Below are 19,516 nucleotides of genomic sequence, written 5' to 3' on the forward strand. Positions count from 1 at the left end.
CATTTCCCCTCTTTCTTCTTCCTTCTAAACAAACCTCTTTGCTCTGTTTGGAGTCTTTGCTCTGACAGATGAATCCAGGTTTGTTTTCTGATGGCTGCAAGTTCATTAACGTCAGTAACCCGGGCTTCTGTAAGGTGCCTGTGAGCACTTGGCTAACACATGGCGCGGAGAACATAGCGCAATCATTCGTATAGCAAACAAACATTTAGCACTTACAGTCAATACTTGGTGTCTGCCAGGCTTTGGGAACTAAAGACCAGTCAGAGAGGCTCTCTGAGCTAAGTGCCGGATAAGCGGACAGTCTGAGAGAGCCAGGGAGGCGCTGCCGGGCCAGACAACCTTAAAAGCTCCCTGTGAAGGTTCTGTGGTGGTGTTTCACCCTGGGGGGTGGGGAAGTTCCAGGGAGAGGAAGTGGTGAGTATAGAGGCAGAGACCTTGATCCCTGGCACTGGGGAGATGGCCCTTCATGGCCATAGTGAAGGGCAGGAGACATTAGATCTAAGGAGGACAATTCAGGGCCATATCATTCATTTATTTTTGTTGTGACAGGTTTTCACTGTGTAGCCCTGGCCATCCTGGAACTCACTGTGTAGACCAGGCTGGCCTTGAACTCACAGAGACCCTCCTGCCTCTGCCTCCTGAGGACTGGGATTAAAAATGTGGGCTAAAACACCCCTTGGCTTTATCTTTCTTAAGTGGGTCCTTGTGAGTTTCGGACACAGTGCCGTGAGACCTCCCCGATGCCTGCATCCTTTTAAACAGATCAGGGGGAAAATCCAAAAGCTCACACACATGTGAGGGCAACAGTCTCGTTCTTTGGGCCACTTGCTGAGTTTTGATGCCTGTTGCTTGTTCTAGACTACGCCAGGCTCCCGCAGCCGAAGCCTCACTTTGCTCCCCCACGGAACACCCAGTTCTGCGTCTCCCTGTAGCCAGAGACACCTCAGTGCGGGCGCCCCCGGTGTTGTCTCAGTCACACATCACAAGTCGCCTGCAGCTGCCCGAAGAGCCAAGAGTCAGTATTCCGGCCAACTCCACGAAGTCAGAGAGGTAGGCCTTGCTCTGCCTAGGTTACATGCCCACCCGCTGGGGGTCGGGGGCGTGGCCATGGCCTGGTGACTCTTCTTTCCTGTACAGAGCGGAAGTAATCTCCCAGGCAACTGCTTGCAGCTGTTCTTCTGGCATGAGAAGACAATTACGGTTGTTGCAGTTTCGGAGGTTAGGCAAATCTATCCTTGCTCAGAAAGGAAAGGCCGCAAGCCTGTGGTAAAGTCTCCTGCTCAGAGCTAAGACCAGGGACGCATGCGGGGAGTCCCAAAGCATCACGGGAAGGATTGAGTCTCAGGAGCCATGGTCTGGATGCTGATTTAGCTCTCTTTAGGAAGCTCCTGCCTCCCTCTTCAGCTAAGTGGGTTTGAACCTCACTCTACGGTTGTTGGAAAGGAATAAACAATAAAGCCGCCGTTGCTTGCATTATAGGAGTCATGAGGTTCACCTAGAAGCCATGTGATGGAACGGACGCCAGAGTTTGCTGGGTTTCGTTTTTGAGACAAGGCTTCATGCCGTCCGGGCTAGCCTCAACTTATCATATTAGCTGAGGATGACCTTGAAGTTCTGGTCTAATCTCCTTGTCTCTGCTGTGAAATGCTGGGATTGTAGGTATATGGGGCCATGCTCAGTTTTATGCAGTGCTGGGGATCGAACTCGAAGCTTTCTGTTTGCTAGTCGGGCACTTGACCGACTGACCTGCCATCTCAGCACCAAGGCAGTGTTTTATCCTTCTTGTGAGACGCCCCTCCCCCCCCCCCAGCACCACCACCCCAGGGAGCCACGGGATCCTTAGTGTTCACGGCACCCTTCCCAGCAGCCCCCAGGGCAGCTGACTGAGTTAAAGAGAGTGGAGTAGGCGCTGGTTGCCTGACTTGTGCTGAAGCTCAGCTTTGCAGCTCACTCCCATCCAGGCCAGCTTGCTTGTCCCCTCGCTGTGGCTCCTGAGCCCTTGCTTTGTCTCGTGGAAGGATGGGCCCCCGCAGGCAGACATTCGACGCATGTATATAGTGCTTTACTTTGTAACCGTCAGAAGCTAGGCAGTGTTCTGCCTCAGTCTGATTCTGGTCAAAATCTTCTGTATCGGGATATTTATAGGAAAGACTTCTTTCTTATTAAAAAAAAAAAAAAGGGTTTAGCCGGGCGTGGTGGCGCACGCCTTTAATCCCAGCACTCGGGAGGCAGAGGCTGGCGGATCGCTGTGAGTTCGAGGCCAGCCTGGTGTACAAAGTGAGTCCAGGATGGCCAAGGCTACACAGAGAAACCCTGTCTCAAACCCCACCCCCAAAAAGGGTTTTATGTGCATATATCCCCATATTGCTCAAAAAATGTAAAGTACAGAGTTGGAATTCTATTTTAAAAATATTTTAGAACCAGGTGAGGTGGTACATGCCTTTAATCCCAGCACTCTGGGAGGCAGAGGCAGGCGGATCACTGTGAGTTTGACACCAGCCTGGTCTACAAAGTGAGTCCAGGACAGCCAGGGCTACACAGAGAAACCCTGTCTCAAAAAACCAACACACACACACACACACACACACACACACACTTGAGCTGTATTTATGTGTGGGGGAGTTTTGCTTACCTGTATGTATGTGCCCCATGTGTGTGCAGTGCCTACGGAGGCCAGAAGAGGGCATCAGATCACCTGAACTGGAATGAGAGACAATCATTAGCTGCCATGTGGGTGGTGGGAATTGTACTTGGTCAGCCACAGGAGCAACAAATGCTCTTAACCGTGGAGGGATCTTTCCAGCCCCTAGAATTTCATTTTAATTTTCAGAGAGTGCTCACTGTCTTGATATGTAGGCAAAAGAAGCTTTTAGCTTAATTGTATTGTTACATTGATATAATGGATAGTGCATTTATTTGTTCATTTTTCTTATAGATCCTTTTCAATATACTGTCACAGAAAAAAGTGGAAACCTACAAATTTATACCAAATAGAACAGTATGCTGCTCCAAGGTTCTGCACTACAAGCTAGAACGGCTTTAGCAGTTTGGATTTTAAGGATTTTTTAAAAATTGACATTTTCATTTAATCTGTTTGTATTTCTCTTCAGCTTTAGTGTGTGCGTGTGTGTGTGTGTGTGTGTGTGTGTGTGTGTGTGTGTGTGTGTGTGTGATTAAAATACTACAACCAAAGCAAATTATGGAAGATTTTACTTTGGTTTAGGGTTTCATAGAGCTAGAACCCATAATGGACTGAAAGTCAAGCCATGGGTTGGCAGGACCAGGAAGGTAGCTGACCACTTTTTATATATGTGTGAGTGTGTGTGTGCTGTGTGTGTGGGGGTGGGCAGGAGAGAGAGAGAAAGAGAGAGAGAGAGAGAGAGAGAGAGAGAGAGAGAGAGAGAGAGATGGAGCAGGGGGGAGGAGTGAAGAGAAGAGAGAAAAGAGAAGAAGGAGAAGACACTGGTGGCGTACCCCTTTAATCCTAGCACTGGGGAGACAGAAGCAGATGGATCTCTGAGTTTGAGGCCAGCCTGGTCTACGAAGCAAGTTTTAGAACAGGACGACACAGAGAAACACAGAGAGGAGGAGGGGTAGAGAAAGGGGGAGAGGTGGGGTTCTAAGCCCTCAAAGCATCCTCAGTGATGCACCTCCTCTAGCACTAGATCTAAAGGTTCTATAACACCCCCCCACCTGGTACCCCCAACGGTGACCAAACGTTTAAACTCATGAACAACCTCTAAGAGACATTTCTCATTCGACACCCTGCAGGGCATGACACTGTTGCCTTATTTTCATGTAGACTGCATTGCAAAGCATTTTACAAGTCCTTTGAGACTGTAACCTTGACACATGCCTGCAGTCCTAGCACTTGGGAGGTCCAAGCATGCAGATAGTGAATTCTGGTCCCTCTTGAGTAACGTAGTGAGGGCTTTGTATCAAAAAGAAGTAAAGGACATGGATAAATAAGTAATGAATAAGTGGAACACCATTTACATTTCAGGTGAACTATTCCCATAGCCATTCCTGTTTGGCTTTTACAACCTGGGTGGCAGTACACGTCTTAGATCATTGCTTTTGCACATGATGACCTTGCTTTGCCAGAAATTTAATTCAGAAAATACTTTAACTGTGTGTGTGTGTGTGTGTGTGTGTGTGTGTGTGTGTGTGTGTGCACGCTTGTGCATTTGATGCCAAAAGAGGGCATTTACTCTGAATCGCAAGTTACAGGGGTTGGTGCTCGGACGCCAAATCCAGGTCATCTGGAAGAACAGAGGACTTGAGCCACTCTTAACCCCTAAGCTAGCTCTTCCCACCCCCAAAATTAATTTTAAGTGCGATGGAGCTTATGGTTGTAGGGCCAGCCTTCAGGAGGATGAACTGGGAAGACCGCCATGAGCTCCTAGTGGAGGGACATAATGAATACCAGCCACACCAGGGCCCATCGTGAGGCCCTGTCTCAGAATGCAAACCCAACACCACCAACAGACTGTTGAAGTATAAATGCTAATTATGGCGGCTGAGAAAGCCTGAGGGCGTGGAGGACAGTTTGAAAGCGTCAGTTCCTGGCAGTCGGGGTCACCATTGCTCCTGACTGGAGAGGAGGCCGTTCTGTAGCATCTGCTGTTTTTCCATGCCATCAGATCCACCTGGAAAACTATCCAGGCACATCTCACTCACTAATCCTCAACTGTAAAGGTCTTTGCTTTTTAAATTACACTGAGTTTATCTCAGATGTAGCTAGGAGAAAATGGAATAGCATTTTAACCCAGCTGTATAGGGAAGATAAACTTCTGACCACTGAAGCAATGGGGGAAAAAATGGTCATACAAAAGACAGATGTGCCCGAATACCAGAGGAATAAGAGAAAAATAACCCAGTCAAAGGCAATGGAATAAATATTAAATGGAATGTCACAGTGATGGTGAAAATAATGGGGTAGTTTAAAAGATTAAGTGGTAATAATCTAAAGTTTATACTTTAGAATTGAAATACCAGAGGTCACAGCCCAGCGTCCCCACAGGATGGTGTTAGGAGAGATGAGTGGGCGGGGGGGGGGGGGGGGGGGCAGGGGAGGAGATTCAAGATATGATGTTGCCATAAGGGACAGATGTGTTTTCAGCAGCAGTTTGAGAAATGAAAAGATGACTTTCCTGAGGACGTGCTTACTTTTCTTGTTGGTGGTGTGAACCTGCGAGAGCAGGGCCTAAAAATAAGGGGACTAAAGTCTCATGCAGTCGCCAACTTTATTCAGAGCATCAGGCAGTTTGTCCTCTGAGGGTTAGAAGTGTCACATGAGTAAGGCGTTCAGCCTCATGTGGCAAAAGCATGTTTCCCCATAGAAGCACGGATAACAACAGCTGGAGCAAATGCCCTCTTACGTGCACACTGGAGCAGCTCGAAAGCAGACTCCAAGAATAATTTTGTGTTTTGAAGCAACTGAGATCTCAAGACTCCGTCTTGTTTTCTTGGCGTTTTCTCACAAGCACTCCGTTCTCGAACTGCGTTCCGACTAAGGAAGCGTTCAGAACCCCCGTGGGTTGGGACAGTGGGTTGGCGGCATATCACGCCAAGCAGTGTGGAGGTGTATGTTTAAAAAGGGCACGGGAGATAGCTCTGAGTGAGGTGCTTGCGAGGGCGACCTGAGTTTGATTTTCAGAACCCAGGTGCAATGATGTGCTTTTGTCTTGGTTCTGGAGAACAGAAACAAGTGGATCCTGGTGGTGCAGGGTAGGGGAGGGGGCATTTACTGGCCAGCCAGTCTATCGTCAAGGAGCTGCAGAGTCAGCGAGAGACCTCGTGCTGGAAACAAAGGTGATGAGGCAATTGAGGAAGCCATCTGGATGCCAACCTCTGTCCTCCAGGTGTACCCACATGGGTGAGTGCCCTCCCCCAGCTATAAAACTGTGTCTTTCCATGGAGCTATAACTCCCCTTTCCAACTAGGAACTCTGTGTGAAATATTTCCATGGAGTTGGGGCGTAGAAAAGCAAAGTTCATTAGGATAAGACCTATTCCTAATTTAAGGCCATATATTACGTTAGAATGATGCACACAGATAAATGTAAAATGCATAAGAAAACATACTAATGGCCAGACAATAATATAAGATACTGAATTACTATATAGCAGTCTAAGATCAAAGCCATGCTAATTTTACTACATGGACATAAATGTGTGGATTAGGTCAGAAAAGTCAGTGTACAGAGTTTTATGTGTCTGTTGTACCCTGTGGCTGTCTTACTGACCTGCATATGTTGCTTAAAATGGTTCCTAGAATTCTGGACTGGACTTGCAATCTAAAGTCTAAAAATGGAATTTTGGCAATCCCAATAGCTCTGCCTTTTGATCTGACTCCTGTTTTATGGCCTCACACAAATGCTATAGCATCCATCTACATGTACTAAGAAATAAGAAGACAGAATAAAACAAGGCAAACTATTTCATTAATAATGTAAATACTAATAATACGGACATGTATAGAATATAGCACACACACACACACACACATTTTTGGGTTGGCAGTGACTCTGCCTTGCTATGTAGCTATAGCTTATTGAGTGCTCCCTAAGTCAACTAGGCTGGCCATAAGCTCACAGCAATCCTCCTGCCTCTTTCTCCCTAGTGATAGGATTACAGCTGTGTACCATCACATTCCAGTGTTCTGTTTTTCTGTCGAAGGCTGAGTCTTATTTCTGGTGTGTTTTGGGCACAGTGCGGTAACTGGGCCTGCTGGCTTACCAGATTTGCCCACGAGGCCCCCCTGTAGCTGGTAGAACTCTCTGACAATGGAAAGTGGAGGCCCCAAGGGGTTGCCCAGGTAACCAGATCAGCTCTGAGAGGAGAACCTTGGTGATGGTGCTAGGATTATCAAGTCTTGTCTGACTGGCTACACTGGTGAGTATTTAGTCACGTGAATGTGTGACTAGGGGAGAAGGGACATTGGTGTGAACCTCTGCATGTTACCTGGAGGTCCGATAAGTAGACTCTTAACGAATCTCCCAAACTACTCTAATGCCGTTCCTTGGTTATGTAAGCTTGCGATCACAGGACCATGCGATATTCACTGTCTTTTAAAAAAAATTTATTTATTTAATGTGTATATGTTTTGCCTATACATATGTAATGTGTGTGTGTGTGTGTGTGTGTGTGTGTGTGTATGTGTGTGTATGTATATGTGTACCACCTGCCCATGGTCTTAATTGCCCTGGAACTGGATTTACAGATGATTGAGACACCATGTGCTGGGCATTGAGCTTGAGTCCTCTGCAAAAGCAGCCAGTGCTCTTAACCACCGAGCCGCCTCTCCAGCCCTGTCATTGTAATGTTTGAAAATCGAGGTTGAAAGAGTGTAGAGATGGCTGAGCAGTTGAGTATTGCTGTACAATTGTGAAGCCCAGAGTTCGGATCGCAGCACCCATGTAACAAGTTAGGCTTCTCGGTAACTCCAACTCTGAGGGCACAGAGGCAGGAGGATACCTGGAACTTGCTGACTTACAGCTCAGCCAAGAAAAATGTGAATCCAAAACCCAGGGAGAGACCCTGCCTGGAAGGAAAAGGGTTGGGTGCAATAGATGAGGACACCTGGTGCCCTCTTCTGGCTGCCAGTTAAACACACAGTTTGGAATACAGTCACAGACAGACAAACACGTATGTGAAAAAATTTCCCCATATTTTGGCTGTCATATATCTAGTTAATTATAACAGGCTTAAACATGTGTGTATATATGTGTGTGTGTGTGTGTGTGTGTGTGTGTGTATAAACTTAGTTGAGACAAGTTCAGTGTAATTTTGATGAAATTCTGGTTTGCTGGATGATTTCTGAAAAAAACAAACTTCAGCCCTAAATATGTTCATGTTAGCAGCGGCATGTGAACCAAGCAAGCCAGGTGGCCCCAGGGGAGGAAGCCGGTAGTCTAACCCACAGACCACCTGTTTTTAGTTGTGTTGTTTGAGGCTGAGGAAAACACTGGAGTTTACTGGGGAGATTTTGGATCCTATAACTTTGAGGAAGGTCATGTTGAGTGTTAAGCAGACAGTGTGAAGAATCTGTGTGCATTTGGTAAGTAGCTTCCCTCAATGAGTGGTCAGCAGCTAGGACTTAGCCTTTTGAAACACTGATTTTTATTTTAATTTATGCGTTTGTGTGTTTGCATGGATGTATGCCACATACGTGTGTGTGTGTGTGTGTGTGTGTGTGTGTGTGTGTGTGTGTGTGTATCCAAGGATTCCCCAGAGCAGTAGTTACAGACAGTTGTGAGCCACCATGTGGGTCCTCTGGAAGAGCAGCCAGCACTCTTAAATCATGAGTCATCTCTCAAGTACTCTCAAACTTTTAAGTTGTATTTGGCTTCCACATCTACACCCTCGGACAGACAGCTGTTGATTCCTGGGCAGATAAAGTACACTGGGGCTGTGTAATCTAACATATTACGCAATAAACCTTTTACGGGAACACTATATGGAGAAGCGTGTTTATGTGGCTCTGATTCCGTGAGCATATGTGTTTCTTTGTGTAACGGCCATGTCGTGTTTACTCTTGAGGGACAGTCCCTTAATTAAGTTGCCATCATTACAGATGGCCGTTTTCTAGGCTCGTCTTCTTTCATGATGATTTGAGTCGATCCTGGGTGGCGTGGACACAATAAATGTCTGGTGAGAAACCCTGATTCACGGGCAGCCTTTGCTGCAGAGGCAGCCGCTGGAAACCATCACGCTAACACATTTTATGAGGCGATTAATCTTAAGGTAGTGATCTGTGCCGACAGCAGGGACTTCAGACCATCCTGTCACCAGGGAAACCACAATTAGTACAGAATGTACGTCTTCCCTCTGTGAGCAGAGTGACTAGCTTCAATCACGCTCTGAGTTAAAACTGTGCACTTTGGGGGTTAAAGGAAGGGAAGGAGCTGTAGCGGGGATTTTGTAATTTTGTTTATTCTGTCTTAGCTTTTGAGATGGGGGCCTCATGTAGCTCAGGCTGGCCCCAAGCTTGGCAGTGTTAGCTGAGGATGGTCTTGAACTTTTGATCTCTTGATTCCATCTTCTGAGTGCTGGGAATACGGGCGTGTGCCATTATGCCTGGTTTACGTGGTGCTAGAGGTGAAACTCGGGGCTTTGTGCATTGATACACAAGCGCCCTGACAGCTCCCCCCCCCCCCCGCCCTGTAACATGTATTTTGGGTAGTGATTTGCCGTCTCGAAATTATAGGCCAGTGCGACGGCTCAGTGGGTGACCACACTTGCCAGCAAGCCTGGTGGCTGAGTTCGATCCCTAGAATTCACTCACATGGTAGAAAAAGAGATCCGACACCTGCAAGTTGTCCTCCGACTTTCACAGGTGTTCTGTGGCATGCCTCCTCTGCCCAAAATAAATAAATATGTATATAAAAAAAGAAAAAAAAAAACATTACAAGGACTTTCAGCATAAGATGGGAGATGAGAACTGTCTTCCGATGAGGTGTGGATGAGAGTCAGGAAAAGGCAGACTAGACTATTCCTAGGAGAGAGCAGAAAGGTGTCAGACATTGTGGGGGAAGTGGTAGCGTGGCTGAAAAGTCAGAGAAACAGAAAGAAGGCTTCTAAAACCCAGCAAGTTTCATGTGACACCCCTGAGGGGGGGACAGGACAGGACGGGAAGCCACTTCTTAAAGGTGATTAAGCCAGGTGGCCCCAGAGAGAAAAGGCATGGCTGTCCTGCCCACAGGAGGAGCTGCAGTTCTTGTAAGCTTTGGACCCCGTTGTGATCTGGAGAGGACTCCTCTGATGTGGGTGGGTCAGCGGAAAGAGGAGGCCTGTTTTTGGTCACACTGGGTCTCACTAGGTGGCCTGTGCTGGTGTCCCCTCCTGAGAGTACACCTGTTGTTTAAACTGAGCTGCTGGTGGGTTATAATAAAGAAGAAGGAGCCGTGAGGGAGGCAGTCGTGGACTCCAGGAGAGCCAGATGCTAACAGGATCGAAAGCTCGGGGGACAGGAAGCTCATCTCAGGCACTGTTCTCTGGAGAGGCAGCCTAGTCCTTGGCTTGGTGACACACCTGTAATCCCAGCACCCAGAAGGCAGAAACAGGAGGCTGCTGAGTTTGAGGCCCTCTCGCACTACATAGTGAGACCCTGTCCACAAATAAAATAAGTCAACAAGGGGAGAAAGTGCAGGGACTTTTATAGTTTGAAAATAAAATGCCCCCCATGGGCTCGTGGTTTTGAATTCTTGTCTCCCCCCTTCCCCCCCCCCCCCGCCCCACTAATGAATGGTACTGTTTCAAGGTTGTGGAACCTCTAGGATTCCGGTTCTCAACATGTGGGTCATGACCTTTTGAAGGTCAAAAGAACCTTTCACCGGGGTCAGCTAAGACCATCGGAAAACACAGAAATTTACATTATGATTCATAACAGTAGCCAATTAGTTATGAAGTAGCAACAAAAAAAATTTTATGGTTGGGGTCACCACAACATAAGGAACTGTAATTAAAAGGTTGTAGCATTAAGAAGGCTGAGACCCGCCGCTTTGGGAGGCGGAGCCTCGCTGGAGGAAGTGGGCGCTGTGCCTTACAGCCTGGCCCCATTTCCTGTTTGTTCTCTGCTTACCTGAGGATGCTGTGGCAGCTGATCTGTTCCTGCTGCCGTGCCTCCCCACTTCGATGGCCTATGAGCCAAAGGAACTTTCCTTCCTTAAACTGATTCTCTCAGGTATTTTTGTCGGAGCTGTGAGAAAAGTCACTAATAGGAGACTTGAGTCACACCTACGGACTACCTCATATTAACACCTAGAGTTGTGTTTTTTTAAGTTTTATTTATTTATTATTATGTGAACAGTGCTCTGTTTTATGTATATGTATTATTATGTATACAGTGCTCTGCCTGCATGTACATCTGCAGGCCAGAAGAGGGCATCAGATTACATTATAGATGGTTGTGAGCCACCATGTGGGTTGCTGGGAATTGAAATCAGGACCCCTGGAAGAGCAGTCAGTGCTCTTAACTTCTGAGCCATCTCTCTAGCCTTAGAGTCATGTTTGATGAGGTAGAAGAGAAACACTTGTGTGAATAGGTGATCATGGCCCAAGGAACTTGATCCCATAGCCTATGTGGTAGCCACACCCAGGTGCCACACGCTGAATGGGACACTGGGAAGGCAACAGCTCCTAGGACCTTGGCTGTCCGAGCGCCACAGAGATATTAGTTGAGACTCTCGGCTTATGATCCCTCACTCCCACATGACTCCTGGTGCGTGTCATCTTCCCAGGAGGACGATGGATTCCCTCCCATGAGCTGGCCACCTGAGCATGGTGTGGGATAGGAATGGGGCAACCCCAGGTCCAGCCTTTGGGGGGAGTCACATCAGGTCTTTTCTTGGCTCAGGGAGAAGTGTCCAGCAGTTTCCCCCCTTGATGAAGGAGGGTGAGGTGGCTGGTTTAGGGTGGGACAGAGTGGGTCCCAGGTGTGTCAGTTGCTGTCTTGGGATGGAGGGATTCTTGTGCTACCCCTGAGAGGGCAGGCAGGATGGACGGTCCATGAACATCATAATGACAGGCAGGCATGATACCGGGGCAGTGGCTGAGAGCTTATATCTTGATCCGCAGGCATGCAGCAAAGAGTACTAACTGGGGATGGTGTGGGCTTTTTGGAACCTAAAGTCCATTCCCAGGCACAGACCTCCTCCAGCATGGCCACGCCTCCTAATCCTTCCCAAACAGTTCCACCAACTGAAGAGTCTGTGAGGGCCGTTCTCATCCAAACCACCGCAGAATCCAAATCCTAAGCTGGTGGGATCCTAGAGGTGACAAAGGAACGTTGGTTGTTAGAGTGGTTTTTTTAGATTTTTTTTCCAGAATATTACAGTTTGGGTGGGGTAGGGTGTCAAGTTGAGTGATTGATTTGAGGAACTGGTTTCCATGGTTATGAAGGCCGTTGAGAACAAAACAGCTGAGTTGGAGGCTGGAGCCCTGGGGAGGAGGCTTGAAAGTATGTGTTGGAAAACTGCCTGCCTTCCTCGGAGGTGGTCAGTCTTGTTCCATTTCTGCCTGAGTGGATTGATGAGTCCCACTCATCGCATGAAGGGCCACCTGCTCTTTTCGTATGAAACAGTTTATATTTTAACTTTCTCCAGCACAAACACACCCTCATAGGAAAATCCACAATTATGTCGACTATGTTAATTGTCAGTGTATCTAGAATCACTTGGGATGTGAGTCTCTGGGCATACCCCTGGGGATTATCTTGACTGTGTTGGTAGACGTGGACAGTCCTCCCCACCGTGGGTGGCGCTAGTGACCCCTGGCTGGGATCCTGGACTGTAGAGGATGGAGGAGAGTTGAGCAGCCGTATGCATGAGCTCCTCTCTGCCTCTTGACTATGTATGTGACGGGACCTGCAGCCCTGACTTCCCACCACGGAGGAGTGCACCTTGAACTTTGGGACAGGACAAATCTTTCCTCCTTTAATTTGACATGGTCAGGGTATCTTATCGTAACAGGCAGAGAAAATGAGACAGTGACTACCTATCTGGGCACAGGGTGAGCTGTTAAACACACAAAAAAAAAATTCCCTGAGTTGGCACACTTCAGTTAACCAGAGCAGTAGCTAGAAGCAGAGCTATAGAAGCCAGAAAGCAAGCTTAGCTCCTTTAGGCACTTTCCCGGGTGCTGTGACTTTGATGGATCAGGCCTCTGTTCTTCTGCCTATGTGCAGGCTTCCTTCTTGGTGTCGGTTGTGCCAAGGTCTGGGGGTCCATTATACCCCTGAAGCCCTCTGGAGCTGCTCCTGGAAAGCTGGAGACGCCTGACAGTTACTGATCATCATAGGTGGCCATGCACCCTCACTCAGGCTGGTCTCCAGAGTATCGCGGAATGAAACTTCCCTTCAGGAGCTGGGCATTCCTAGGGAGCTCTTTAAACCAATGCGACACCTACGTGGCGCTACACCATAGTTAAGGGCAAGAGGAACGTGCTGCAGGTGAGCCTACTGTGTGGATCAGCTGTTTCTAAGTGACCAGGACCTGTACAATTGTGACCCCAGCGTGGGCCGGATATATTGGATCTGTGCCTTTCACGCTGCGCCCCCTTGTGGTTGGGGCATGGCTGTGTGTCTGCCGACCTTGCCTCTGCTCAGGAACCTTCAGGGTTCTCACACCTTTCAATGAGTTTCATTCCTGGCTGCTTCGTAGGAAGCTAAGTGCCGGGTTATTTTCTGTTAAAGTCTGTGATATAGAAGGCCGGTTTGCTATTTTCACACAAGTGCTCTGAGGCCTTGAGACTATAAAACGGGCTGCATGCCAACACACGGGCCCTGACAGAAGCTGGCCAGGCGTGTGAGCCCCTCTCCCTGGCTGCGTTTCAGCTTTGTGTTTCGGGAGATCTGGAAGAGCGTTCGCTAGTGTCCTAACATATGCCACTGATGGTTTTTCATTAAGCCCCATTTTTCTCGCTTTGCTTCTGCAGAGTGGAATATTGGCAGTTCCCTTCTCCCGCCTCCCATTAGATGCCGGGCATCATGAGGTTTCAGCAGGTTAAATGCGATTGTTGCCCTAACTAGCCACCTGTCTGCTAACTGGCCAGAACCTGGGACCAGTCTTTGTGGCTCGCGGCTGTGTTTCTGTAGTCCACTCTCTTTAAGGGGCAGCATCCGTTGTTTCCGCTTTTATGGTAGAGTTGAGTATCCTAAGCTGGCCTGAAGGGCTGTTGCGGATAGGAAAGCCCTGTGAACTCAGGCTCAGAAGATGAGGGCTCAGTCAGTAAAGTGTTTACAGGCAAGCAGGAGGACATGAGTTCAAATCCTGGAACCCACATTATTAAAAAGAAAGAAAGAAAGAAAGCTAGGTGGTATAGCCCCAGAAACAAGGAGATGGAATGGGACATATCACTGGGGCTCTCAGACTAGCCAGAGTAGCCTAATTGGAGAGCTCCTGGCTAGTAAGAGACACTGTCTCAAAATAAGGTGGGTGGCACCTGAGTTGTCCCAAAGCCTTCACATGAGACAGCCAAGGTTATCTCAAGCCTTTACATGAGTATACATACTTGTACCTGCCTACCTATGATGGTGTGTGCATATGTGCGCACACACACACACACACACACACACACACACACACCACTGACCAGAGCCCTTTCTCTACTCCAGGATGTTTGGGGCTTCTGGGCCAGGTACAACTGGCACTGGCCTTCCCATAGTCTCAGGCCTCCCACAGAGATCATGAGGTGACTTCAGATTTCTTCCGTGGCTGCCCAGGATTCCAAGAAGTGTTCCCCAGGGGAACAAAAGCAGCAGCTTAGAGTCTGCAGTGATTTCTCAGCTTGGAGCACACAAAGCAGTGTGGTCTTGTTCCTTGTCTCTCCCTGCTGGCCTTCCTTTTCAGGCACATCTGCCCAAGGTTCAGATGGCAGGTGGCCAAGGACAGCTGTGGATGGATATTTACCACACACAAAATCAGACTTAAATGTTGTTGGACTTGTGTGTGTGTGCCACCTGAGCATGTGTATGTGTGAGCGTGTTTATGTATGTATATATGTATGTATGTGTCTATGTTTCTGTGTGTGTGTCTGAGCATGTGTGTGAGTATGTGAGTGTATGTATGTGCATGTCTGTGGTTGTGTGAATGTGTGTGTTTTGTGTGAGAGTGTGCACATGTGCATGGAGGCCAGAGGTCAATATTGGGTGTCTTCCTCTATTACTCTGTACTTTACTTTTTTTTTTTTTTTTTTCCGGTACAGGGTTTCTCTGTGTAGCCTTGGCTGTCCTGGACTCGTTTTGTAGACCAGGCTGGCTTTGAACTCACAGCGATCCGCCTGCCTCTGCCTCCCTGAGTGCTGGGATGTACTTTGCTTTTTGGCACATGAGCTCTCACTTTCCCTGAAGGTCACTGATTTGCCTGTGCTGAGCTTCAGGCATCTGCCTGTCTCCGCCTTCCCAGAGCAGGATAACAGATGTGAGCTGCCACATCTGACTTTTTAAGAGGATACTGAGGTCCTCAAGCTTGTGTGTCAGGCATTTTACTGACTGAACTATCTCATATATGTATTTGGTAACTGTGATTATGTGTTTCTCATGCGTGAACTTTATAGATGGCAAGGTCATCTCAAATGTTAAAAGCATGTTAGGATACATACAGCACTGGTCAGACACATTATTTACATGTAATTTCCAAGTTGTAGTTGGTGTTAGCCATTGACTCACATGGGATACTTTATTCCATACGCCATTGTATGAAGAGCAAAACAGACATTGCCTGTGCAGCAGATAAGTGAATAACTTGTGCAGCCTGTGATGCTGGTGGGCCTGTGTGAGGGGTTGGGTCTGTCTTCTGAGCCCATGGGTTACGGTGTGATGCTTGGGAAAGCCATTTGGCCCTTGTCCCCACCTATGAGATGAAGGCACGAGGCCTGATGGCCAGCTCAAAGATGCATTGCCGTTTGACTCAGAACACAATGAGGAGGACAGTATGGTTTCGTTTGAGACCCGTTCTTCCCTGTAGCTACTTATATTAAAATTTTATTTCATTATTGTTTGTGTGTATGGGCATTTGCCTGTATGTATGTCCTCTGTATACTGTGCACATGCCTGGTGCCTGCAGAGGTCCTAGGGAGAGCATCAGATCCCTTAGAACTGGAGTTACAGATGGTTGTGAACAACTGTGTGGGTGGAATCGAACTCAGGTTCTCGGAAAGAGCAGTTTGGTGCCCTTAACCACTGAGCCATCTGTCCAGCCCCTCGCTTTCATTTCTGTTGTGCTATCTAGTGCAATAACATAGCCTTTTAATATTTGTTTAATGTGTGGTGTGAGTTCGGGTGTGCTTGTGCCACAATACTTGAGTCGGGGTCAGAGGACAACTTTCAGGAGTCAGTTCTCTTCTTCTGTCTTGTTGCAGCCATGTCGTATACCCCAGGCTGGCCAGTGAGCTTCTAAGTGATTCTCTTGTCTCGGTTTCCTGTCTCACTATAGGAGCGCTGGGTTTACAGAGTCTGCAAAGATGCACTCCCATGTTTTCAGTTTCTTCTTTCTCCTCTTCTTCCTCTTTCTCTTCTCCCACCCTCCTTCCTTTTCCTCTTTCTGCGCCTTCCCTCTCCCTGCACCTTCCCTCTCCTTCTCCTTCCTTCTCTTCCTCTTCCTCCCTGTCAGGCTGGAATCAACCTCATGCCCTGATGCAAACTACACAAGCGCCACCACTGAACTGCATGCCCAGCGCTTGTATTTTTTTAAAATTTATTGTTTGCTGTGATTCTAATATAAAACAGGGAATATGATTTATACTGGTTGATTTGTAGGGATAAAGGCTGAGTCAGACAAGTAAGCAAAAAATACCTTCTCGGTATTTTGGAAGAAAAATAGAAGTTGCCTCATTTCTGCGCCCATTTTTCTAACACAGTAATTGTCCCTCTGACATGCTATTGGGGCAGTGATTTCTTTCTTTCCTTTTGGCTGTTGTATAATCATTGCTGCATACCTGGGGATAAGTAGCCGTCCACTTAACACCCGTGAGATGAGAAGATGAGGTGTAGATTTCTTACTGATAGAGAAATTATCGCACTAGGGCAAGAGCGTGTTCCATAGAGTTTGCCAACATTGGGGTCAATGAATCACAGCACTAACACTGTAATTACACGGATCTTCCTTCTGAGGTTCTAAAAAGAACGGATAGACTAAGCTGTGAGGTGTCACAGTTGTGTGGAGTTCTGGCTCGGAATACACTAATGGACCCTTGAGAGCCAGAGCTTAGGTGTGGAGGGAGGGCCCTGCAGCCCTGGAGATGCACCAGGAACAGACTTATCTATTCTTATCTGTTATAATCATCTGCCCAAGTATGATGGGGGTTTGGGAGGTTTGTTTTTGTTTTTTCCCTGCAGAGAGGTAACTGAAGTGTTACCTATTACTATCAATAAATTAGACTTCTTACTTGTTGCAAAACACACACGAGACTAGCCTCAGGGACCCCCAGCTCATGGATGGTATTATGAGGGTCCCTGTCACGGCTGTATCCCAGCTTCTGGGTGGGACCATGGCAGAAGCTATGGCAACTTCTCACATGCTCTTTGTTGTATCAGCATGTGCTTGCTTCTGTGTGCCCATGTATTTATGTATGTTGTGTGTGCACCTGTTCTTGCCCCACGTAGGTACATGTGTGCATAAGTGTCCATGTGTGTGCACACGTGTGTGTGCGCGTGTGTTCACATGTATATGAAAGTCAAAAGACTTCATTTCTCAGATGCTGTCAACCTCATCTTTTTTAGGTGGGGAGGGCAGGGTTTCTCACTGCCTTGGAACTCACTCCCTTATATTTAAATGTATGTATGTATGTATGTGAGAGAGAGAGAGAGAGAAACAGGTCTCCTGCCTCGCTAGGCCGGCTTCTGACTCATCCTTTAGCTGAGGGTGATCTTGGACTTCTCATTTTCCTGCCTGTACCTCCTGGCTTCTGGTGTGTACCACCATGCCTGGTTTATGCGTTATGGATTTGAACCCAGGGCTTCAAGGATGTTAGGCAAGCACGGACCAACTTTAGATGAGGCCGTTATTTATGTTGTCGGGGGCAGCTGGCATATTACCCTTTTCTGAAAACTGTCCCACCCCACCTGGCAAATTCTCTTCCTACGGAAGCCTAGGGTTTTTTGTTGTTGTTGTTTTGTTTTGTAGTTCGTTCTTCATATTACAGTTGCTCATTTTCCCTCAGTTGCCGGTTGTCCTTTGATACAGGGTATCTTTTTAAGTGAAATTTAAAATTTTTTACATAGTCAATTTTGCCAATCTTTAGAGATTTAAAATGTCTATAGAAGTTTTTTGCCACTTTGGGATATTTTTTTACTTTTATGGTGTGTGTGTGTGTGTGTGTGTGTGTGTGTGTGTGTGTGTGTGTGTGTGTACTTGTATGCATGTGTTTACTTGTGTGTGTGTGTAGAGGATGGAGGTCTGTGTTGAGTGTCTTTCTCAGTCCCTCTCACCTCATGTTTTGAGTTGGGGTCTCTTCCTGGGGCTCACTGATTCAGGTAGTCTGTCTGATTACTGAGCTGCTATGGTCTGCGTGTCTGCGTCTCTGTCCCTGATGCCCAGCACTGGGATTGCAGCATGTGCTACCACATGTGCTACCGTGTCTGACTTTTTATGTGGGCCCAGGGATCCCGAATCCGGGCCTCGTGATTTCACAGAAAGCATCTTACCAATTGAGTCTTCCACCCAGCCTCGCTCTGGTATTACACTTGTAAAAAGACACCACCCTTCTTTCAAAGGTTTCTACGGTTGCCTATTTAAACAGCTTTATTGATGTATCACATACTGGAAAACTCAGTCAAGTTCACGGTTCCAGTAAAGTGTGTGTGTGTGTCTGTGTGTGTGTCTGTGTGTGTGTGTCTGTGTGTGTGTCTGTGTGTGTGTCTGTGTGTGTGTGTCTGTGTGTGTGTGTCTGTGTGTGTGTGTCTGTGTGTGTGTGTGTGTGTGTGTGTGTGTGTGTGTGTGTGTGTGTGTGTGTGTGTGTGTGTGTGTGTGTGTGTTGGGGATCAAATACTGAGCCTCAAATGTGGCAAGCTTACACACCACCTACCATTGCACTACACCTTCATCTCAGTCTTAGTGAATTTTTATAATCGTGCCCAAACTGGTCTAGGGTACTTTGATCACTGTGGGTTTATTCTTGTCTAGTTTTTGTTTGCTGTAGAAATGACCTGGTATAAGATGTTAGAAGGACATCGCTGTGGTTGGCGAGGTAGCAGCTGGATGGTTGAGTGTTCACTGCTCTTACAGAGGACCCAGGTTTCCAGGGCCTACACCTTACAGTCACCTGTCACCGGGAGGTCCAGCGCCCTCTTCTGGCCTCCTAGCAAACTGCACAATGCACTCATACAAATAAAAAGTAAATCTTCTGAAAATGTTATCCATCTGCATTCTCTTTGCTTGCTTTCCGTTGCTGTTTATTGCATAGCTCATATTCCCACCCCCAACACCACCATTGAATTAATCATCTTCTTATTTGGTGATAAATACCCAAGATAAAAGCTTTAAACAAGAAAAGTCTCATTTGGAACCCACAGTTTGGGGAGTGTCAGTTTTGCTCAGGCTCACCCAGGGATTTGAGGTTCCAGCCATGTGGGGCAGCACATCATATAAGGAGATTAGCTGATGGCCCATATGTGAAAGAGAGAGGAAGAGAGCGGAACTGAATCCGACAGTCCCTTTGAAAGGCATGCCCAGTGACCTAAAACCCCCTGTTAGTCTCCGTCACTGTAAAGTCTCCGTGGAATCCCAGCAGCTCTGCTCTGGGGCGCAGCACTTCACAGCCTGCTCTGCCATGCTAATATATCAACATGTCGCCATTTTAGCTCATGTGATCATACTGTACGGCCAGCGTACCTTACTGACCTCTGCCAGACTTTGTCCACCATTTTTGAGTGTTTCTGTGAGAGACAGTGTGGGTGTGTATGCCCGCATACTCATGTCCACACTAGCATGTGGAGGTCAGAGGGCAACCTTGGGTGTTGGGCCTGCTTTCTGCCCTGATTGAGCCTGGGTCCCTTGTCTGCTGCTGTGCACAGCAGG

General features: G+C 47.5%; 1 protein-coding gene across 5 annotated transcripts in view; it reads left to right on the top strand.

The window, feature by feature from the left end:
* The window catches only part of Osbpl10 (oxysterol binding protein like 10), a 237,752-nt gene that overhangs the window by 121,753 nt on the left and 96,483 nt on the right, over positions 1-19,516 (top strand). For 4 of the 5 annotated variants that reach the window (XM_051140140.1, XM_051140145.1, XM_051140143.1 and 1 more), the window contains one exon: positions 859-1,050. The exons of the other annotated variant lie outside the window; for it this stretch is intronic. In XM_051140140.1, the coding sequence (XP_050996097.1) occupies positions 859-1,050 (192 nt within the window). The remainder of the gene's footprint in view (positions 1-858; positions 1,051-19,516) is intronic. 5 annotated transcript variants of the gene reach the window in all.

The sequence above is a fragment of the Acomys russatus genome, chromosome 32, assembly GCF_903995435.1.
Source record: "Acomys russatus chromosome 32, mAcoRus1.1, whole genome shotgun sequence".
Classification (NCBI taxonomy): domain Eukaryota; kingdom Metazoa; phylum Chordata; class Mammalia; order Rodentia; family Muridae; genus Acomys; species Acomys russatus.